Source organism: Talpa europaea, assembly GCF_964194135.1.
Source record: "Talpa europaea genome assembly, chromosome: 13".
Classification (NCBI taxonomy): Eukaryota; Metazoa; Chordata; class Mammalia; order Eulipotyphla; family Talpidae; genus Talpa; species Talpa europaea.
In genome coordinates, this window is record NC_140080.1 from 79,528,443 (window position 1) to 79,552,711 (window position 24,269).

Genomic DNA, 24,269 nt, shown 5'->3' on the forward strand with positions numbered 1-24,269 from the left:
AGGAAAGAGTCAAGACCTCGCCAGGCAAGGACCGTGGGTCAGCATTATAAACCAGCGTCTGGTCCATTTAGCTTTGCTGGTCCAGAAACTCAGTCCTCAGTCCACCAGAGAATACCCATTGAGAGTGTTCAACTCATACTAGCCAAACTCACAAGTGACTGATACATAAACCCGAATGCCAATGTGCCTATTTGTGGGTGGCAGGGTTGGGAGAGACCTCAGTTACAGGATTCCTTTCCGAATACTCAAGTCTGTCTTCCCCATCACACCCTATTTCACTTTACAATGTTCTTGTGACTCCAAATCTCATCCTTGTTCAATGGGCTTGTAATGAGAACAAAGGGGGATGATCAATCAGGGGACCTTGAAAATATTTTCTTTCAAAGCATGGCAAGACCTGATGTCACTTCCCTTTCCCACACCTGAAACCACTCCTTTCAACCCCCCAAAAGGTCTCAGAGACTCCCCCCCTGGATAGTGCTGTCTGATCCCTGTTAACACCTCCCACACTTACCTCGGTGTTTTTCTTGCCACACATCTTCCTGTTACTTTATTATGTCCTTAGATATAAGAACACTGCCAAAGTTCTAATGAGCCTTCTCCCCAGCGCTCAGGCAGACAACATGCTACTGTATCTCCATGACCTCATCTAAGCTGAGTGTTAATCAGCACAGTGTGCTCTAGCCCCGCCTGCCTCACAGGGCCTCTGCTTGGGCAGAGCTCAGGGGTTGCACTTGCAGAACAGACCTTGAACCTGTTCTCGCCTCTTTCTGCATTTTATTCAAGTTCACATTCTGCTTTTATGATAGAAGGGTCTCTGCAAACTATTGCTGGGTGGGTCTTAGTTGCATTTCTGTAGTCATTAAGAGGCTGCTGGCACTTACTCTTGGGGGAGGGGGGCAGGCGGTCATCACTTTAAACATCCACATTTCTAAAAATGTGCCACTGAAAACTACACTTGGGTCTTGCAGGATAGGAAGACCTGAATAAGGGCCACACATGCAGAGGGCAGAGAGGGCAGAGGATAGCTACTTGAACTGGTTGGCTTCAGAGATGTTCATCGCCCATTTGCACATCTGCAGGCTCCTCCATCTGTCAAACAGCTCCGACTGCTTCACCCTTTGGAAAGAGAAGAGAGCAGAGGACCATGCTAGCCAGCACCATCATTCCCAGACACGTCACCTTCCTGTTCCTCCACATACCAAACCCTAGCCCTTTTATTAGCAGTATTTTCTTTTTTTCTGTATTCTTGATGCTCTGGCACCTGGGACCTTGCTAATTCCTAGAAAGAGAAAATGACTCTCTTGTAGCACACCTTTCATATGCAAACCAATCAATCCAGACTCTCTGCCCTCGACCACCTCCTTTAAGGACAATTCCACACACCTGATCATCCCAGGGTCAGGTATCAGACAACAAGGGGGCAGTCCCTATGACCCAGGGTCTGCTGAAATGATGCAAATCAGCCAACCCTATACCTGTCTCTCCTGCCTTAACCATTCCTCCCACCATCAGGGCCCTAACACCTGCTTCCCCACATTCCCTGTGCTTCCTGACACCCCTGTGCATCCCCATGTGGCCCTGCATGATGTGCCTCAGCTCCTGTTGCTAGGGGTCTGCAAATATGAGAACGTCTTACTTTTGATGATCATTTCTGTGTCTGTGTCTAACCATACCTGATTAAGACAAATCCTGGGCACATTCCCTCATGAGGGAAACTCCAAGGACCGGTACAGCTTTCCCAGGAACACCTGCCTATAGAGGGCATTCGTCTGCTTTCCTAACAGAATGTCTATGAGCCACCCCCACTGTGCTCAGCACACAGTAGGACTCACTCTAGTGGGCATGACTTCTCTTTCTCCTTTCTTAAGGGCAGAGCACAATTTCAAAATGACTGAAAGGAAGAGATGGGAAACTTGAAACGTATTCCTTTTGTCTGAACAGCCACCTGTAAGGCTTTGTGCCAGGTGGAGTTTAAACAGCTCAGCTTGTGCTCTGCTAAAGTGCTCTCTGGAGAGGAACTGTCTAAATCATGCAGGATTCTCCCTTTGACTCAAAACAACAAAAAGAATTAGATTTTAAGTTACACATTTACATTTGCATATTTCTAATTTTGTATATCCACATTCATCTCAATATTGTATCCCCAGCCTGGGGGACAATATTTACTCAGTTGCCAGTAACGAATAAATGAACCAAAGACACAAATGCCCACAAACACAGTGCAATATACACATCAACCTCAGTTAGTCACTCACTTCCCTTCTTTTCATCACCTTGTCTCTTTCAGACAGTGCCCGACCCCAAGGACACAAGCCATACCCCCAAGTCCTCTCTCCCACATGCAAGCACGCACATGTCAGCAACCCTCTTACTTTTCCCCCCCGCTCCTGATGACTTCTTTCCCATGCACCTTCTCCAGGTCCTTTCTGCTTTCCCTTAAGCTTTGGTTTTGAGGGTGATTCTATTGTTCTGCAGAAATGCTTAGAATTCTCTAGGATCTCAGCCTCCCTAAAATTCTCAGCCACTCACTCTTTCATTCTGGACAGATGACCTGAAGTACAACTTGGTGCCTGATGTTAATAGTTGTGTGTTACAAAGTTAAAAAAGTGTTAAGAGAGTAAATCTCACATTAAGTATCCACACAACAATTTTTTAATGAAACAGAGTAGTAAGTGAGAGGAAGGAAAATGAAGTAAGGTAAAGGGATCAGAAAGTGACTGTTTCAAATGAGTTGATGGGGAAGGTTTCCCTGCAGAGGAGAAATTTATGCAAAAACCTGAAATGACACAGGAGTGAGCCACACAGACATCTGGGGAAAGAGTGTTTCAGGCAGAAAAAAGAGTAAGTACAAAGGCCCTGGGGCAGGAAGCTGCTTAACATTTTTAAAGAGCTAGAGGGAGCCCCTCCTTTCATCCTGACCCCTCATTTCTAGTTTTCCCAAACCTCCCACAGCCCTCTGACCTCGCAGGCTCATGTGACATTGGAGGAGAGGTGCCATGACACAGTGCACCCTGGCTCACCCACTGCTTCCCTTCCCTGCTCCCTATCCCCACTACCCACAGAACTCTAGTGCCAGACACACAGCCCTGGCAGCACAAATGGCTGGGGTCTCAAGGTCAAGTGTTACCAGAGTCTGGGCCCCACTGAAAGCCTTGTCACACTCTGGACCAAGGTCAGGGCTTGAATCCTGGCTCCATCCACAACTTGCAATGTGACCTCAGACAAGTCATGTCATCTCTTGGAGGCTCAGCTGCTTTAGGAAGACTGATGGAACTTAACAACCTGTGCCCTGCCAATCTCAAAGATTATCAAGAAAATCAAAAAGAGACAATATGTATAAAATATTTTACAAATTGCTTTACAAATGCAGAGATCATCTTCATTTTAAAGATGAAAACCTAGTCCCAGACACATGTCCTTTTTCTCCCAAGATACCACTAACATTCCAGAAGAGGAATAAAAACACATAAGCCTACCAGGAGAATAAGGGGGGAAGTGTCTGTTGATATAAAAAGGAATTTAACAGTGTGTGGAAGGAGGAGGGATGGCACAACCCAGGGATAGGACCCATCTGCATGGAAAACTTTAAAGGAAGATGGAGGGTAGAGAAGGGGCATGGTTAAAAATGGGTATCAATTGTGAGTCCATATCCAAGACCACCAATCCCATCCCCAAGCAGCCATATTTAATGTCCAAAGAGGACGGAGGATGAAATTAGATCGCCAGTTCCTGCCTTAAAAAAAAAAAAAAAAAATGTCATTCCAAGTGCAAAGACATGGGCCTTCTAGCAGCAAAAAGACCAGCAGGGTCTTGAACAACTACCCTCAAAGAAGGCCTATTCTCAGAACAAAACTCCTCTCAGCTTTCCACTGTATCAAATATAAATATGGAAAATCAGGATCACCTGGTCAACCTAGAGAAAAAAGACCAAGATAACCACAAAGAAAACTACTGGAGGCACAAAGTAGAATTTAAAAATTGTCTACTTACTGTGCCCAGAGATATTCAAGAAGTTATGGAATTCCTTAAAATAAGAACAGATTGCTCAGAGAACCAAGAAAGAGTGTGGTGGGGGCCACAGTGGAGGGGGAAGGGGGAAGTAAAGTCAGGGAAGATAAGTCAAGGAATTTCCTCAGAAAGTAGAAGCAAAAGGCAAAGAGATGTAGAAGATGAGACTGTGCTGAAGGAGCTATCCAGGAGGTCTAGCGTGCAACGCTTAGAGGAACTAGAAAGAGGAATTGGAATAAAACAGAGGAAGGAAATATAAAGAAGTTCAAAAGAAAAGTCTAGAGTTTGGACAAAAGCCCCAAATTAAGATATGCCTCTGGGTATGCGTAGCCTAAGGTACCAGGACCTTTCAGAACTGGCATGATGTGAAAAGACTCCAGAGAGAGAAACCAGGTCACCCCCAAAGGAGCGACTAAAATCATGTTCATATAGCCGAGGATGCCGCAGGATGCTGAGAAGCTCTCCAGCAATCTGAAGGGAAATGATTTTCACCTAAAATACAAAAGTAGCAATCAAATCTAAGGGAAGAATTAAGCCAGTCAGACACAGAGAGGGACTCAAAACCTTACCTCCCACCTACCATTTCTTAGGAATTTATTTAAGATGGGTGGAAGCAAATGAAGGAATAAACCAAGAAAGAAATAATTAGTCCTAAGCAAAGAGGAACCCAATCTCTGGAGGCAGAAACAGGGGATGGGCCAGTGAGGTGGCCTAGACAGAAGAAATTTTAAGCCGATAGGTAAAGACTGGCCCCAAGCCCTGTTTGAACAGGTGGACTAAATCATGGACTGGCGAGCTCTGTCCAAACAATTTGGCCCACAACGTTGACCATAAGGTGCCAGGGAGGCAAAATGTGTTAGGTCCTGACTAATGATTATCCCACAATTTCCTGGGGGGGGAAGGCCACAAGCCCACATTCGCACTTGGACTGTAACCCATCTGCATGTGTCCAGGCATAGCCCAGTACAGAGCATGCCAGGAACAAGCTGCTCTCCTCCCCACCTGAAGAAATTACTCTGTAAATGTCTCCTCCTAACTGACTTAGAGGAGCCAGGCTAAAATCTCCATTCCAGCCCTGGTTCCCACATGCATGAATCTCTCATAAAGCCTTGCCTGGATCAACAACACTTAGTGTTTTCGAATGAATTCTTTCCCTAGAGGGCAAAGGACTCACTCTTTTGGGTGAGGGGCTGCAACGCCAGAAAAACAGCAAAGGGGTCACCAAGAAAGCAGGAAAATAGGGAATTAGGACAAAGAGTTCAATGGGGGAAAGATGTCTAGAAGCTCCTGAAAAACAGGAAAAATTAATGCAGCAAAAAAGAGGATCACTATTTTCTGATCTTCAAATTTTAGAGTCAACCTATACAGAGAAAACTCCAAAGAGCCTTCAGATGGTTACAAATACAACATACGTGTTATCAGTCTTCACATTTAAAAGTAAACTCATAGAATACTGAAGCCAGACATCAGAACTAAAAGTTGGGGCAATTCTAAGAGTAGCTTCATCTTACAAAATAAAGGATCAAGAGATATTGTCAATATTTGGAAGAACAAGAAATAAGCCACTCAGGCGATCTATAAATAGGACTAAACATAGCAACAACCCTCCCCAAGAGAAAGGGGAGGAGCTGGGTGTGGTGTAAAGAGCCCAACCCCCACCCATCCTGCAAGACACCAGGGCACACTACAAAAGTGGTAAGTAGAGAAATAACAGCGCTGGGGGACTGCTGAGAGGGATGGGGTAATTGTCAGAAGAAACAGCTAAGAGTCAAAAGGAGCAGGGCATGAAGCAAGAGACAGGCCCTTTTTATTATTGTGGAAAAAAAAAATCTAAAAACCCTATTTAAATATGGTCAGGAGGCTGGGAGAGAGTGCCTGCACGTGGGTCACCAAAACACTAAGACCTCAACATGCCTTGCATCTCCCAAAGGGAGTGATATTGCTTCCCCACCCCAGGGAAAGGAAATTCTGCAGAGGTTAGACAGGGGGTGTGGGCTTTTAATGGGAACCAGCACTTGAGCCTCACCAGTCTCACTCACTGTCCAGTTTGCCTTTCTCATTGTTTCTGAATAAACCCTCAGGTCTCACCCACATCCTGCTTCCACTCATCCTATTAACAAGTGTACCCCGAGCCTATACAGGGTCAGACTCAGGACTCAGAGATGCCTGGGCACAAAGGGGCTACCAGTAGGGAGACCTGGTCTCAGTGCTGGACTCAGTGTGGGCTTCTCCACCCCGAAAAGATGGGGAAGAGACAGCACATGAAGCCCTTGGGCAGGAGTCGCAGGCTCACCCCTCAGCTGGATATGAACACAGGCAACACCTGGTTTGAAGGAAGACACTCTGCGATGACTAAAACGAAGCAGAATCATTTTTACAAGTATCAGGGACAATGCACTTTCGTCTCAAATCATCACAGTGTAACCCCTCATGTATCTGACACTGTCAGGGAATGAGGCATTTTCCATGTGGGAATTTTCCGCTGACTGATCTTTCCCATTGATTTGAGCAATTTTGGATCAGCATCATTGTCGGATGAATCACGCACCTCCGATCTCCTCAGCCAGAATGCCAGCTGACATCCGTGTGCCTGAGGGGCTCGGAGCACATCCGTCCAGCCCCCAAGATTCGCAGATGGAGATTTAACCTTTTCCCAATGACTCAGGGTCTCTGCAAGTGCTGCTCATGTTTGGGCTGTGGCACAGCAAGGCCCGTGCGTGCCCGGGTGGCATCAGAACCACTCGGTCAGAAACCGACTTCTGGGCACTCTGATTCCAGCCCCGAGGGTCTGTGACTCTCACCTGAGGACTCAGGGAGGAGCCACTGAGCTCACTCTCCCCAGTGCCCCTAGGCTGGCACGGTGACACCCCATGAACAGCCCTACCTTTCCTCTCCCAGTGCCACCAGTGTCCAGACACCCAAGGCTTGTGGGGCACAGGGAGGGCGACTGCCATGGAAGAGACGGGGCCAACCAGATCCAGAGGTCAGAGAAGATGGCCGCCTAGCTCAGAGGCCCCCAAGAGGGCGCCCAAGGGCAGAGAAGAGAACCAGAGCCAGACACAGAGAGCAGCAGATGCCACAAAAGGAGCCCATGACGAGCCAAGGGAAGGACACAGGTCATGCGGGAACATCACATACACATGCTTAGCTGGAAAGCAAGGACCCGGGCAACTTCTAAGCTGGCCCCTAAGCAGAAGCTGTGACAGGGACTATGGGCTGGTCTGTGTCTCCCTCCAAGCTCGTGTGTCAAAGTCCTAATCCCACCATATCTCAGAATGTGATTGTGTTTGGAGATCAGCTCGTTCAAGAGGCAGTTAACTTAAAATGACAACGAGAGGGTGAGCGCTAGTCCAATGTGACTGATACCCATGTAAGAGGAAATTAGGACACAGAGGAAGAAAGTGACTCTTGGAGTCCAAGGACAGAAGCCTCAGAGGAAAACAGCCCTGTCAACACCTCCAGCTCACCGAGTCTCCACAATTGTGAGAAAATAAAGTTCTGTTGCTTAAGCAAACCCGGTCTGTGGTACTTTGTTATGGCAGCCCCAGCAGACTAATAAGGCACTAATCCTGGCATGTGGAGGGGGGAATAAACAGCCGGGGATCCATTTATGGAGTTTCTCAGACCTCCCTGTCAAGACCTTGAAGTAATGATGAAGAAACCATCTGTGCTTTATCATTTGAAAAATTAATTATTTACTCTTTGAAAACTCAAAGGTATGCTCTCAGCGAGAGTGTGTTTGCTTTCCACTGTGAAACATTTAAGGACCTAGGATCTTTGAAATCTGAGAAAAGGTAAAGGCTCTGTGCTTATGAGCTTATGAATTCGAACTTGATTGCTGACTGAAGTCTGGACGGCCATTTATGTCACTAAATCACAACACCGTTCACATCACACCACCACCACCTGCTTAAAATCTCCCCACAGCACCCATCACCCTCTGATAAAGATAACATCTAAATCCTGCCCTGCAGGCCCGTGAGCTCCAGCCCCTGCCTGCTCCTCTGGCAGCATGGCTTCCACCTCCCCCCTCATGCTGGCATGCAAGCTGCCCTGACCCTTCAGAGCCTGAGACACAGCAGGCTCCCTCCTGGCACAGGGCCTTTGCACAAGCTGTTTCTTGGATCTGGAATCCTGTTGGCTCAGTTAACTCTATCACCTTCCACAGCGTGTGCTCATCCAGGAACTGAGTGGGGTTGATAAGAAGGTGAGCTTCCTCCCGTGTTTACCTCTAGAGAGGGTACAGAGGCCCCCTGGTTCGTAAGGCACTGTAAACAGCACAGCTAATCTAGATGACATGGGTCTAAACCTTGGAACTCTCCCGCAGCTACCAAATTCATGGAGTCTGAATGACAGTCCAGAAAAGTTGTTGCTGCTGGTTCCAGAAAATAAATGAAGGGGAGAGAGGAAGGGAGGAAGACACATGAAAACTTACTGAGCGCTTATATGTGTGCCACTATGGAAGCAGCCAGGCCATCTCCAGCAACCCTTCAAGAAGAGGCAATATTGTCCCCATTTTATACATAAAGAAAGGGTCAGAGAGGTTAAATAATTTGTATAAAGATGCAGAGCTGGGAAAGTCCAGAGTCAGACCTGGATCCCAGGTCTGCCTGAAGCCAAGATCCATGCTCTTTCTAGAATCCACTACCTGGAAGTTATGTCAAACATCTAAAGAAGACATAGACACAGCTCCTGTCTGGGCCATTGACAGCAGCTGGGCTCATGTCAGAGGGCCTGGACCCCACGAGAGCACCCACACTTTCTGAACAAACCAGATTTCTTCCATATCTACATATAAGTTTTCAAATATAAATATACATATATATATCCCATCATGATTAACACCGCACAAATTCCCCTGAACAGGTCTGCTGAAGTCATGGGGATCCTATGCGGGGATGCTGGGGCACACCCACACTGAAGTGCTCAGCAGCGAATGAGTTGCTCCTTCTGTAGGTCGTGAAAGAGCTACATGTGATGCAGTGATGACTTGCAGGTATGGGGGGTGCACAGTTCTTTGGCCAAAGACTAGCTTCTGACAGGGGCTCATGGCACACCTTCTGGAAAGATGCACAGGACGCCACACTGCCTCTGAGAAAGGGAGTCAGGGCTGTGAGCAGGGCAATGTTCCCTGCACATCTTTTGGCACCACTTGAATGTTGTCTCATTTAAATAATAAAAAAGAAATATTTTAATGAATGTAAAATGTTTCAAACACAATAGCAAGCGGCCACTCTCAGCCCTGCAGCGTGAGTACTGGATTTCAGGTGAGACGCTCATGTATCCTCTTCAGTTTCTATGCAGAACAGCCCAGTGATGGTAATCGCAGAGACCAGTAACTGATCTGGGGACTGAAATGCCCGAGTCACCAGGGGTGACCTTGCAAACTTGGCCTTTATTCATACAACATGCACAATCATCACTGTCTTCATTGCCCCAGGGTGCTCCCCAAATGTCAGGGAGGCCATAAAAGTAAACCTAGTTCTTGCTCCATCTGGATCCACCATCTTTCCAGTCTCCTTCCACCTGTACCCCGACTGCCCCATCCCCACATGCACCAGGCTGCCCACCCCAGCCACACTTACATGGACAGCACCTTCACTTCCAAGATTTCGTGTCTCAGCTCCAGGCATCTTGTGGAGTTATATTCTAAAGGGCCCTCGTAAAATTCAAAGTACCTGGAAACCAATAGGAACAGAAGTTACTATGCAGAGAAGCCTGCCAGACTTTGGGGGCCTGCTGGAGCTCTTGCAGGGAAAAGTGGGGTGGTCGTCAAGCCTGGTCAAATAAATAGTGCAAACCTGCCCCACTCCAGCAGATGACCTGGTGGGGGCCTCCAGGACCACCAGAGCCCTCCAACTTAATCATTGGGTGGTTGGTTACTCGCAGCACCCCACTACTGTGAGAGTTTGAGCCCACTTCAGCACATGAATTCAGAATTAAGATGCAGGTTTGGCTCCAAGTCCATGTTTGTGAAGGTGAGGGGAGAAGGAGCCAGCTCTGAGCACAGCCTCACTCTGGCTCCTCCTTGGGACCAGCCACTGAAATAGGCAGCACCAAGGTCAGGGTGGTGAGCCTCGGGCCATCAGCGGGCCCTATTCTTTTCGGCCTTTTACTCCTTTCTCCTCTTCTTGGAAAAGATTCACACACTGGCAGACACAGACACAGCTGAGATCTGCTTTTTCTACCACATGCATTTCCTTTTTTTTTTTAGCATCCTCATGCTTCCATTGTGACTGAGTAAGACTGACATTTCTTTCTCCCCAGTTAGCAGTTGAGAAAACTGAGGCTAAACACTAGGAACTCCAGGTCACACTGTCAGTGTAGGGCAGGGCAGGGCTTGGTCTAGGTCCCACTGCACAGGTGCCCAAGCCCTTGCCACACCAGCTGGCTCCAGGCAGCCCAATGTCCATCCGTGGCTCCATGCAGGATAACAATACTAATTGCAGCCAGTGCTTGCTGAGCCCTCACCACCAGCTAAATCAGGGCCAAGAACCTGACATGAATGTGGGCACTGAGTCTTCATAACCAGGCTGCAAGGTAGATGGCATCATAAGCATTTGGAACAGGCCTTGGGAGTAAGCTCACTTGTCCAGAGGCACACAGATGGTGGGTGGTGGGGTTGGCCATGAACCTCCATGTTGTTGTTCTTGTTCACTCAGCTTGTGTCCCCTGGAAAGGGTTCTGTGGCCTCCCACAACCACTTCAAGGCCTCTCCGTGCTATAACTCCATTACCCACCCCCCAACTGAGGGCTGGGTATATGGTCCTCACCAAGATAAAACAGTACAGGCACACCTCAGGATGCATTGGGTTTGGCTGCAGGCCACCACAACAAAGCAAATATCACAAAAAAACACATCACACAACTATGTTGGTCTCTAGCGCATAGGTTGTATTTACACTATACTGTACTCTAGTGAGTGTGCAATAGTACTATGTCTAAAAAACTGTGTATACCTTAATTACATGTGACCCAGAGACACAAAGTGGAAGTTGGAAGAAAAAAGATGCCAAAAGACTTGTTCAACAGAGGGTTGTCACAAAGCTTCAATTTGTATTTAATGTATATGATGCACATAATGCAATATTTATGGGGCACAATAAAGCAAATGCAATAAAATGAGGTGTACCTGTGGCTCACATAGGGCTCAACCATGGAGGCAGGAGGGGGCCTCCCCAGGCAGAGGCCAGGCACAACCTCTCCTCCTGGCCTCTCTGGAGGTTGTTCAGAAGAGGCTGGGGCAGATTAAGCTGCAGGAGTCAGAGCCCATAATAGCATCAACACCAGAGAATCGAGAAGCCTGCAGGTCAAGTCATCCTGAACTTGGGGTCAGTGTCCTCATGACAACTTACCTGGAGAATCAGAAGTGGGATTGGCACCCCAGGGTCCTTTAAGACACGACCATGGATTTACAATAAAGTCATTCCTCCAGCACTTGCCAGAAACCTTCTCTTATGGTAGTGATTCCCTGTGTATTCCCACATGCCTGACTTATATGCACAAACTTAAGTATATGCTGTTTCAGAATTACTAAGACGTTTTCTCAATAATAGGTTTCTTTTAAAAATATTTCATTTTAAATAACTGTTAAATATAATATTACATTTAATACTTTTACATTTGTTATATTTATAGTGATTACTAAGTTTAATATGATTTAGTAGCTAATTTCAAACTATCGTAATTATATATTTAAGAACTTTAATATTTTAAAATACTAAAACAAATTGACTCCTATTCACAAATAAATGGCTTCTTTGTTCTCGGGTCATAAAAGAATTTAAGCAGAATTAATGAGAACAAGGCACAGAGGATCCCCAAAGTGTCACATTCACTTTTTCCTCTCTGTCTTCTTTGTATTTGGTACTCCTTTCTCTGTCTTTCTCACCTGGCAAACTCATATTGATCCTTCAGTATCCGGTAAAATGCCCCTACTCTGTAAAGTCTTCTCTGACCCCCACACCTAGGGTCCCTCTGATACAAAGAAACATTATATCTTTAATTAAAATAAGTTACACTGCATTATATAATACAGTATCTTGAACATAAGGACTTGGTTATCTCTGTACTACAGAGGTAAGAAAGCTAAAAACTATATTTCCCAGACTCCCTTGCAGCTAGGGTTCCTAGTGGTTGAACTACTCAGTAGCATTTGCTACTTGGATTCAGAGCTATGTTCTAGTTGAAGAATGACAAGGTTCAAGGCGTTGTTTTGCTGGTGCACAATGTGGCACAGCTCTTGGAAACTGCAGTGATGGCAGCACTTCTGTGATTATATCAGAGGCAGCAGATTTCACAGTGGCTTTATTTCACAATGCAATTTGGGGAGGCATTCCTGGAAACTCAGCTGAGGGTCTTTCTTCAGCTTGTCAGCAATGTTGTTAGCTGTACTCTTAATAAATCCCTTTCTGCTTTAACTAAGTGGTTATCTGCAACCAAGAACAAGGGGCCAGCCTGAGGCCACCAAAAAAAAAAACAAAAACAAAAACCTGACCTTGGCTCTAATTGACATCACTTTCCACTCACACAATAGTAAGTGAGGTCTGGTGTCTTATCACAAAGATCATCATTTGCAACCAGAACCAGTGGCACTAAGTTCTTTGGAACCACTGGGTCACCTGAAGCCATGTTCTCAGGCTGCTGCTAAGAAAAGCTCCAGATTCAAATGATGCAGAAGTTAATTAGGAGGAGACTTATCCTAGAGTTCTCATGAAGTTAGGGGGACTGGCAGACACCTCTTGGATATGCCTCTAAACCAGCTGTGTGACTCAGGGTAAATCACTTCCCCTCTCTGGACCTCTTCTTTTTCTCCTACTTAAAATAATCTGTGTGAACTAGGTAATAGCTAAAGGACCACCCAGCACTAAAATACAACCTCACATTTCCCCCACTGCTTCCCACTCACCGACCAAGCCAGAAAAATAGTATGTATCAATGACCCACAATAAACGAGAGGAAGAAACTTTCCAAGAAAGTTAAAACCAAGCAGCACCTCCCCTTCCACCAGCCTCTCCACTGCCTCCACAAGTGCTGGAGGAATGACTTTATTGTAAATCCTTGGTCATGTCTTAAAGGTGTCACACCTCCCTTCAACCACCTTCCTCTAAGACTCTCTTTTTCCTGCATCCCCACTGATATACCAAAGCGGGCAGCACTGTGACTCTAAATGGTCTTGGGTCATGTGTCTGCTGGCTGTTGTTAAGTGGAGAGACTTTAGGAACTAGGTTCACATCCTTTCTCTACCCCACCAGCTAGCTACCTTAGGCTAGTCACTAACCTGAGCCTTAGTTTCTTTATCTGTAAAACTAATTAAAAATGCAGCACATGTGCAACAGGCCGAGTTAAGATATTGATGAGAATTTCAGGAAAGGCACTGGCACAGTGCCTGGCACACAGATGTTTCCAAGAAATATTCACTCTTTTTCTCCCCTTTCTCCAGCTGTCAAAGGGCAAGAGCTGTCAGTGGATGCCCAGCTTACAGCCCCTCAGCTGGCTTATGGCAGAGCTGGGTCAGGGATGAATAACTCAAGAGGTGCCTCTACCATCTGGGCTGGCTGGCATCCTCCTTCTCCTGCTATTACTACACCTCTCTCCTCACCCTGCAGATCAAGCCCACAAGGAGTTCCTGGACATGGGGCTGCACTTGAATACCCATCTCTGTGGCAGACTCTATTAACTATGTGTTGCAGAAGACATCTGGGGCCTGTTCCCTCCCAGGGTAGCCAATTTCTAGAGATAGTGCAGGACTCATGGCCTGTGAACACACTCTTCCTGTGCAAAACAATCAATCCACAGCTCATACTCTACCTCTGCCACCACCACCTCGCCTCACACTCAAGACCAATATCCTCAGCTCTAATCACCCCAGGGCCTGGTACCAGGCAACTAGGACAGCCTCTGTACCTCTGAGCCCACTGACATCATTCACACTAGCCAATCCCGAGCCTCTGTACTCTGCCTTACCTGTTCCTGCCTGCTTTTTCCATACTCCCCTGCCTCCCAGCTGACCCTAGTGGCCCCACACAGTGGAGTGTACCTCCTGTTTCTAGGGATCTGAGTACACAGAGCTCTTCCTTCACGACAATTATCTCACCACACTGATGACAAGCAAGCGCAGGTACCCCAGCAGCCCTCCACGTGGTACCTCTGTGAAGTTATCAAAACTGTCAACATTTGGGTAAAAAGCCTCAGTTTTCCCATCTGGAAAATGTCCCTTGCTTCCTTCCTTTTGAGGGCTGTGCTGCTTCATCTTAGTCTCTATAGATACCTGAGTGGAGGAAGTAAGGTGGCTAGAAGCACTGTCACACCAGGCAACCCTGGACTCTGCTTCCCCACATCCTGAAGGAAGCTATGGAGACCCTGCTATCCAGACCATTACACGACATCACACACGCAGTGTAAATTCTTTTGTGTGATGACAAGTGAAGATGTTCAATGACAAAACCAAGTGGACAATGCAAGCCACAAAACTGACACCCCAAAAGAATTATATTCATATGTGGATGCAAGGGGAAAGAACTGTAATGAAATATTAATACCTGATTCCTGTGCAATGGGATTATGAGTGATTTTAAAAAAGCTTTTCTATATTTTCTAGAATGGGATTATGATTCTTTTATTATTGGAAATCACTAATATAAGCCTTTTCATTCTAAGTCATGGGTCTCCCTCTACCGACTTAAGTTTCCCCTTCACCGGACAGAAGACTGAATGAATAGTGTCTCTAAACTTCCAAACTCCACCACCCTCTCAAGGCAGAAAGACGATCTCCACCCAGCCTAAAAGGGAGGGGGTGGTGGCATCACATTCGGGCTCCTCACAGGAATAAATAGTCCCAGTCAGCCAGATCAGGAGCCGGCGCATCTCAGATGCCACTCAGCTTCCGGCAGCCAAGTCAGATGCCGGCGCCAGCATCTGTCCTGCCCGTTGTCTGTGTGTCCTCGGGGAATGTGGGGGCAGGGCTGGGCAGCCCTGGCTGCCTGATGAGCAGGTGAAGGCCTCCACTAAGTGAGAAGACAAATGTAGAGGTGACCGCGATGGCCTGAACATTAATTTCCCTCCTCCCAGCAGACTTGGGCTCCAGCTGTGCAGGAGGCTGAGGTGGCCTCATTTAAGCCTGCCCCGGGGCTGGTGTGCAGAGTCTGGCACTGTCATTCCTGCCAGTCTTTTCCCATCAGCCTGCCCCACAGAGGGCTTGACTGTTAGCCTGGTCTCCTTTTCCGAGCGTCTTCAGGACCATGGAATCTTCCTTGGGGAACCAAGGTACTTTGAACCCCGGGCAACCCCTGGCTGGTAGAAGCTGAGGCCCATGCATTCAGCTTTCTATCTAATGCTGCTCTTCCTCCCCAGGCACTGGTGGTGTTCAAGAGAACAGAAGCCCAGTGAAGATCCCTCCGTACTGCAGGAGCATGGCAGTTAGGCCTCCACCAGCCCCCAGTAGCAGGGAAGCTGCCCCAACTCAGCAAGCTGAAGCCCTGTGCTCCTGTCAAGGCTGGTACCGAGACTTCGAGAACCACAGAGTAGTTTATTCTGCACTGGGTGGGTATGACACCTCTGTGCAAATTAGGAAAAACGCCTTTTTCTCCAAGTGAATTAAGCCACATGCCAGGCACATGACTTGTCTCCAGTGAGAGTGAGCAGGATTTCAGCCCCAGCTGACCCCACAGCAAAGTATCTTTGTACAGTGCCCACCCTGCAAAACTGTATGTGGCAACCTGATATTAGACTCTCTAATTGTGTCTCATTAGTCCTCCCAACAGCTCAGGGAGGCAGGCATTGCTTTCCCATTTTATTCCTGAGACTCAGATTGCAAGAGGGAAAGCAACTTGCCCAAAGTCATTCAACTAGTAAATGGTGCTGTAGAAAAGGTACCTTGGGCTTCCAAGGGCCCAGAGCCCATGTTCTTAGTCACTTCAGTGACTTCCTGTCCCTGACTCTGACAAGCATGGTCATCCCGGGGCTTACTCCATGAGCGGCTCGCCCCTCCCCAGCTGCCAGCCCTTCAGGGAGCTTGGTGCTATTTCTAGAGCCAGAACAGCTGTCGTCTCGAGATAGCACACCACCGTTCAGAGCAAAGGCACAGAAATCAGAGCCTGAAAGCTGCAGCTGAGGACTCAAAGCATTGGCGTGTCTTTCCAAATAGGTATAGAGAGAGGCAAGAAGGTCTCGGTTGTTAACAACTACAGTTCACAAGGGCCCGTGCTGGGGGCTGGAGAGGCCTGGCTGGGGCCCCTGGCTAGACAAGGCCCTCTCTGGGTGACGGGTTCCTCATTGGTGGCTCCCCAGAGCTGCTTTGAGATTTCAGAACTGAAAGCTGAAAAGCTTGAGGTCCCAAGGGCCACCGTTGATAGCCTTGAGGTTAAGCCCCTCCGGGAGTGAGCCTTGCCAGAGGGCCATTCCTGGCAGGGCATAAAGGCTGGAGGCAGAGGCAAAACTAATGCAGGAACCTACTCCTCCATCCCCCCACCCTCACCACCAGCGAGCAGAGCTGCAGGCCCAGATCCAGGGCTGGACCTTCCTGGCAAAAGCATATTTGCAGCCACCTTATTTTCTGGGCCAGATCAGGGAACCCTGAAAAGCTTCCCTTTGAAAAATTATGCACGACAGCCTGGAACCTCCAAGTCTGAGGTAGCCCTGGTCTGCCAGGTGGTCAGTCTTCCACATGCACGTGGTTCCCCAGCCCCTGGTGGGTTTCATCATCTCCCCTCACTTCCTGCCTACCACCCCTACCCTGCCCGGGCACCCAAACCTTGCTGCAACCTTGTGGCCTCTTCCTGCCTCATCTCCCACTCAGTCTCGCCACTTCACGTCCTTTGCAGCCCACCCTCCTCTCCATCCCAGAGCCGGTGACAGGACCCGTCTTCTTGTCTCCCCTGGATTAGTCTCTCTGTTAGAAATCTTCTTCCAGGGATCTACCTAGTTTCTAGCTACTTATGGCTCAGAGGTCAGCCTGGGGGTCAGCTTTCTTCAAACTTCCCTGCCCTCCCTCCTCAGAGTCACAGTGTCTGGTGGCTGCCTCTAGGCTCACTACACTGGGTTATGCGCGGCTCCTCCATGCCAGTCTGCAAACGCTCAATGGATGATGTACTGAAGATTTATGATCCACTACTGTGTGCCAGGTATCTTTAGGCCAAGATACAGTGATGACCATGCCAGATAAAATCCTCACCCTCGTGGCACTTCTACAAGCAGAGACAGACAAGATATTAATTCAACAGAGTGCCAAGTGGCCATGAGCTGTACCAAAGCAAAGGAGAAAGGATTGGAGGGGTTGTGGAGGGGTGGCTGGGGGTCAAGGAAGCCTCTCTGAACAGAGGACATGATGAGAGGGGTGGAGTCCTGTGCAGATGGGCAGGAAGAGCCTTCCAGAAAGGGCACAGTGAGTTAATGCAATGCTCTGAGGATAGAAAGAGCTGGCAAGCTGCCAGGACAGCAACCATGTGGCAGCACAGAGAGGGTGTGGGAAGTGAGAGGGAGAGGTCAGAGAGGTGGGCAGTACCAGGGCATGTTGGCCTTGGGTGCTTCCCAAAAAGTCAGACTACTGAAGCTGGGGAATAACATGATCTGATTGTAAAAATTCCCTCTGGTTGCTGTAAGGAGAACAGATTGTAAAGAGAGAGAGAGAGAGAGAGAGAGAGAGAGAGAGAGAGAGAGAGAGAGAGAGAGAGAAGGGGTGGTGGGGGTACAGGAGAAAAGAGGGGACTAGGGAGACAGGGGATTATTGCAGCATGAGAAGATGGTGGATGGCACCAAGTGGGAACAAAGCAGGAGGGTAGAGACCCAGAAATAGGGTTAGGGATAGAACTATAGCAGGATATGTTAATGGCTAAGATTCAGGGAAAAAGGGAAATCAACAGTAACTCCTAGGACTTCAGTTTGGACAACCAGGGTCACAGAGCCATGTCAGGAGGTGAGCAGGTTTGGCTGTGACACCAAGGTGCTGTAGGTGTTTAGACATCAGGGAGGAGACAGCGGGGAAGCCAGCGGGTACACACACCTGCAGCCCAGTGCAGAGCTCAGGGCTAGACACACAGTCTGAGTCAACACAAAGGACTCAGTGAGAGCTTCAGGAGAGAAATCAGACAGTGGACAGAAGAGGCCGGAGAACATGCCTGACTGTCAGTTCCAACAGTCAGGGGGTGGTAAGAGAGAGAGCTGGTCCAAGAAGGACCAGGAGGGAAACCCCAAAAGCCCAAACACAGGAGCCAAGCACACAGTGTTTCCAGGGGAAATGGGTCGGCTCTGTCCACTGTTAATGGCGGTCAAGGAAGAGGCGGACAGAGAAGACCCACTGATCTAGCAACTCGGGGATCATCTATGAGGCTGACAAGAGCAGAACGGGGACTGAGGAGATGGACGTTCCCTGGTGCGGGTGAGACAGGAAGGGGACATGCTGGAGACGGTGACCATGGACGTCTCAGCTGTGGAGCCACAAAGTGCAGGGAACCAAAAGTTTTTTGGTCCCCCAAAAAATACATACGCTAAAATCTACCCCCAATGTGATGCTGGGAGGTGGGGTCTTTAGGAGGCAACAGATCATGAGTTTCATGCCCTGATAATGGAGACCCCAGAGGGCTCCCTCTCACTTACTCCACCACATGAGGGCACAAACTGGAAGCAGGTTCTCATCACCAATGCTGGCATCCCCATCTTGCTCTGCTAACCCCCAGGGCTGTGAGAGCTAAATCTCTGTTGCCTATTTTTTTTTAAGATTTATTTTATTTATTGATGCATACAAGAACTGGGGGGTAGGCCAGAGGTGTGGGAGTGAGAGGATTCACCAGAGACAAAGTGGGGAACAGAACAAGCAGACTGACTGAAATACACTGCTGAGGGGAGCAGCGGGCAAGACAGGAGAGGTCTGCCGTGCCATGTGGGTAGCTCCCTGGCCCGGGATTGCACTCATGCCATGGTGGCTGGCGATAGCTTGGCAGTGCTGAGACTTTAATCCCTGCACCACCAGGGAGGCCCCAATCTCTGTTGCTTATAAGCCATGCAGTCTGTGGTATTTTGTTATACAGCAGCTTGAATGGATTAAGATAGTGAGTGTGTGAAGATTTGGTCCTCGGTAAGGTGGGAAAATGGGGTTTCTCCAAAGTGTGGAGGAACAAGCTGGAGGAAGCAGGGCAGGACGAGAGCTCTATGAGGCTCCAAAAGGCAAACCTAGAGCCTCTGTTGAGCGCGAAGAAAGCTCACACCCCACGTGAGGAAGTCTGTCCTCTGAAGAGGCCCTTGGGGTACGAACAGCTTCCAGGCAAGGCTCTTTGAGTCCCACTGCCCACTGGCCAGCAGCGTCTTCAAGGTCATTGATGAAGGAGGGGTGGGCCACACATGACCACATGGAGTGGAAAATTTAGGCTGTCCCAGGGCACCCTATTTTCTAAGCCCCCTAAGTTAATTGTCAGGTGGCTGCTTGGTCCTTCCAGCCCCAGCCTCATCCCAGCCCCCTTTTCTTTCCATTTTTTTCCTTCCAGGAGGCTGAGCTGGGGTAGAGAGGGGATGAGCCCTGACAGAGACCCACAATCATGTGTTCTAGAAACCAGGCTCTAGAAAGAGCGCCCCTACATGGCCATGAGTTGGGAGTGAAACTGTGGCCAGGTTCTAACGGGGAGTTCCATTCTGGGGACCCCACCAGTGGCTGAGCAAGGCAAGAGTTTCACAGATGAGGAAAGGGAGGTACAGAAAGGTTGGTGCAAACTGTCATTCACCCCAGAGAATCAGCTCAGCCTCAATGATGGGTCACAAAGCTGGGGAGGGGGCGGTGTCAGGAAAGCTCATGGAATGACCTCGCCTGAGGAATCCCTGGTGCTGACAGCCGCACCTCACAGACAGCCTCCTCTGCCTGCCGTCAGAGGCATGGGAGGCGAGGGGGAAGCTGAGCCATCTTTGTTTTGTTTTGTCAGCACCCAGTCCAGAACATTCTGCCAAACCTGACTTCAAATTCTTCCCAGCTGGTTGGAGCCCAAGAGCTGCGTCCTCCTCCACCCACCCTTTTTGGATCCTTTTCCATGGAAGTGAAAATTGACCAGGGAGAATAATGCTCAGCCAGCCTGCACCCACCACTCAGGTGTCAGCGCACTGCTGCGCGCCCTCAGCAACTGTCACCACACCTGGAAGCCCACCTTGAAAGCTCCTTCCCTGAGCTCAGCAGGGAGGTAGCCACTCCCCCAAGGGCTCCTCTTAGGAATGCAGAATCCCCGGGAGCAGGTGGGAGGAGGCTTTTTTCAGAGAGAACAATCTGGGAGACCACTAAGCACAGGGGCTGGGGGAGAGGGAGGACCTTAAAATCCTCTTGCAGCACTGATAACATGGAGAGGGATGATGCACATAGTCACCTATTTAAATCAGCATGGCCACGAGTTACAGGAGCTGAGGCAGGAATAGAAGGTCTGAGAAGATGAGAATGAACACCAAGGACACCCGGACAACCCTGGATGATCCATCCACAGCCCAGGAAGCAGTATCCCTGTCCAGCACAGTCTCTAGCACGGGGATTCCAGAGTCATGCTGTATGGGTGTCCTCTACCTCCCATCTCCTGCGAGGAGTGACTCAGTTTCCTTAAAAGTTCCCCATTCTTAAAATAGGGACAAGACTCTATTGGCTGCAAAGGTTCAAGGGTGAGGATTAAAGGCAGTGTTATGGCCGGCGCCCAGCACAGTGCCTGGCACACGGTGGCCTCCTATAGCCCAGGGCCACGGCATTGCCTGGCGAGACCCAAGCCAGGTCTTGCTCCTCCACGGAAATGCTTTTGACTTTGATGCTGAGCTCCCGGCACGCTTGCCATCTGTACCACACAATTTATTACCTAATTATAGATGTCTTGAAACAATTAGGGAACAATTCAATACAGCATAATAAAGTTCCAAATTGAATTCAGTCAAGTTCCTTCCAGCTCTTAAGTATGATGGTTCCAAACCCCAGCCCGTGCAGTGCATGAGAGACACTCACGCAGACCACAAGCCAGAGAGGAGGGCTCTGCTCCAGGCCCAGACACCTGCTGGCTCCCTCTTCTGAGGGGTGGGGAATCTCTGGTCAGGGCATGTGTTATCTGGGACTCACCCATTCGCTTGTGGCCGGTGCTACCCTTCTGCTTGGGAATTCCCTAGTGCTCTAATCAGGAAACCCAGCAGCAGGAGAAGGAGGCTATCTTGGGGGCAACAGTCCTCTTGGGGGCCAGGAGCCTGGGTCAGCTCTGTTCTAGATCTCAAGGAGAGGGGTTCCTTAAGTTGTACCCAAACACCAGGAAGGCCAAGGCTGTGCAGAGTCAGGAGAAGAGGCCAAAGAGACCACCCAACCGGGCCGCCTACGGACTGTGTCTGAAACTACAGGGTCTGCAGATCCCAAAGTTGCATCTGTAGGGATTCTGCCCAATTCTTCAGAACCTAAGTCTCCTTGGGATTTGGAGGATACCGGAGCAAACACAAAGGGTTGGTGTGTACTTGCTCGCTAGTTATCTCTGTCGTCTGTGCGGACACATCTTTCAAAAGGTAAGGTTAAAGGCACAATCAGGGAAGGCTTCAAGGAGGAGGTGGAGTAACAGGTAGATATGGTGGGAGGACAAGGACTTGGATATGGAGCAGGATCCAGTTGGCAGAAACCAAGTGAATTCTTTTGTGCTGTGACTATGGGCCTGGCTGAGTCTGCCAGTGCCTAGGGGACTCCTGCCTCACTGTCCTCAGTTCCCCTGTGGCTGGGGGTCCTTTCGCTGGGGCATCCAGAGGCAATGACAAGGCTGTCCACCCTGCAGCACCAAGGTCACCATGGATGCAGCTGCCTCTCCCTGGCCTCCTGGCAGTCACCGGGCAGGCAGGCAGTTGGGCCAAGCACTGGGTTGGTCACAGAACACGAGGGCTCTCCTTCCTCTCGCCTTCCCTCTGACCCTTCCTGGGATTTCCAAGTGTTTGGGATTTCTCAGACGAGTAATTCCAGAAGTATATCACGTGTCTTCACCGTGTTCCCTGTGCTAGTAACAGATTATCTGCCTTCAGTGACTCCTCTGCATTTTCCACATCTCCTCCCCAGTCTCCTTTGCCCACCCTGCTACCCAGAACCCTCAAACTACCCCACTACCGAGGTTGCTCAAGAGAAAATCTCTGATCATCCCAATCTGGGAATGAGCTGTTGATTCCCAAGTATTTCCCCTTTCTGGGGTTAATTTTCAAATACAGTGTGGAGAGAAGACAAGGTTGAAGGCAAAGGAATAAATCTCTAAAGGAGAAATCAGGGACATTGACACTTGCTTTCTTACCAAAGGCCTGTACTATGACCCTGCTCCATTCATTCTTTTATTCAATGAACATTTTTTTGTTTGTTTGTTTGTTTGTTTGTTTGTTTATTTATACAAGCACTGGGTACAGTCAGAAGCGCGGGAGGGTGAGAGAATTCACCAGAGCCAGAGCGGGGAGCAGAGCAGGCAGAAGGACCCAAGTACACTGCTGAGGGGAGCAGCGGGCGGCAGGAGAGGTCTGCATGCCATGTGGGACCCTCCTCCGGTGGCGGCCGGGGAGCAGGCGCTGCAGAGGCTGAGGGCAGCTTCGCAACCCAGCATTTGTCGAGCACCTGCTGCGTGCCAGGTGTCCTGCTGGGTGCAGAGAATGCAAAGATGGAGAAGCACCATCATTGCTATCTTAGTGGGGGAGACAGAAACATCAGCACCTCATTTCAACACGAGCCTGTCTTCCAAGACCTTCCCACCTGTTCAAAGTACCCACTTAGCCGATCAAAAATATTCTTATCTGCTCATTAAAGCAGTTCCCCTAAGGACACTTAATGGACAACACTTTTAGACCTAGACTTGGAATTAATAAAGCTATACGTCAGTATATATTTTAAAACTCACACACTTTCCATTCTGGCTTGGATTTCCCCCAATGAGAAGCTCTGCCCACGGTTTTTATGAGCACTACTGGCCTGAATTTCCTCTGCGGTGCTCTTTGAGTTTTCCAGACCAGTTATTTGGAGCTGCTCCTTCTCCTGTGGCTCCTAGTAGAGCATACAATTTATGAGTCATTTGCTTTTTTCTGCCCCTCGTTACCCTCCGGTTATATAGGGTGCCTCCTGATTTCCCTTCCAACCCAGTTAATAATAAATGGTAGCAGGCTGTCCCGCACGTCTATATACCACACGACTATAGATAGCAAAATATGCCATGCACTGAATTATTCAATAGCTGGATAATACCACGAAGTTCGTCACAGATGCCAGGCACCGAGAGTTGTTAATTGGGATAATGCACTTTCCCTCTGCAGAGCACTTTCCCCGGTGTCCTCGTGAGGTCCTCCCCCAAGCCCGCAACCCTGCTGCCAGGAGCCATCCTACCCATTTTAAAGAGGCCAGAAGCTGCTCCTGCAACCAAATAAAAAACCTGCACCATTCCATTCACTTACACCAGGTATTATTTCCATGTATAGACTCCAGTTATACCTACTGTGGTTTCTCACCCAGGTAGGTACATTTGGGGTCAATCAGGAATTGGGATTTGATATTGGAATGGTCCCCCCAAATTTTGGGATGTGTGGTCATCACATTTATTCTGTGACTAAGGGAGTTCTCGGTCAAATGGCAGCTCTCCAGGAGGAAATCAATTCAAATTGGTGGCAACGTTGAGTAAAGGGCACCTTAATTCCCAACACATGCTGACAGAGGCCAGCATGTCCCTGGTCCTGAGGCAGCCCACTATTAGGGAAAGAAAAGCGAGCAGAGTCACTGGGAGAGAGTCAGTAAAGGGGGAGGGGCAGGAGGTGGAACAGGAAAGAAAGGGGAGGGGGGAGGCAGGGACTAGGGATGGAGGACAGTGGGCCAAGGAAGGGTAGCAGGGAGGAGGCACAAAGAGAACAGGTGGGGCGAGAGGCAAAGAAATTAGAGACAAAACCTCTCAGCATGGGGCCTCCCTGGTGGGTGGCGGTGGGTGGCACAGCAGTTGAGCGCTGGAAGCTGCCTGCAGTCTTGGCCACCAGAGGAGGGTCCCACATGGAGCGCAGACCTCTCCTGCCGCCCGCTGCTCCCCTCAGCAGTGTAATTCGGTCCTTCTGGCTGCTCTGCTCCCCGCTCTGGTTCTGCTGAATTCTCTCACCCTCCCGTGCTTCTGACTGTACCCAGTGCTTGCATAAATAAATAAATGAATGAATGAATGAATGAATGAATGAATGAATAAATAAAAATAAATCTTAAAAAAAAATAAATAAACAAAAACCTCTCGGCATGGAAGACAGACGCAACCAGCGGAGGGAAAGGCTAAAAGCAGATGCATGATGGT

The 24,269-nt window shown here is 48.9% G+C and overlaps 1 protein-coding gene across 3 annotated transcripts in view; it reads right to left on the reverse strand.

Moving 5' to 3' along the window:
• The window catches only part of ST8SIA5 (ST8 alpha-N-acetyl-neuraminide alpha-2,8-sialyltransferase 5), a gene marked incomplete at both ends in the record, with an annotated part of 60,344 nt that overhangs the window by 8,701 nt on the left and 27,374 nt on the right, over positions 1-24,269 (reverse strand). For 2 of the 3 annotated variants that reach the window (XM_084252042.1, XM_084252041.1), the window contains 2 exons: positions 1,033-1,119; positions 9,597-9,689. In XM_084252042.1, the coding sequence (XP_084108168.1) occupies positions 1,033-1,119; positions 9,597-9,689 (180 nt within the window). The remainder of the gene's footprint in view (positions 1-1,032; positions 1,120-9,596; positions 9,690-24,269) is intronic. The other variant, XM_084252043.1, reaches the window with a different exon arrangement.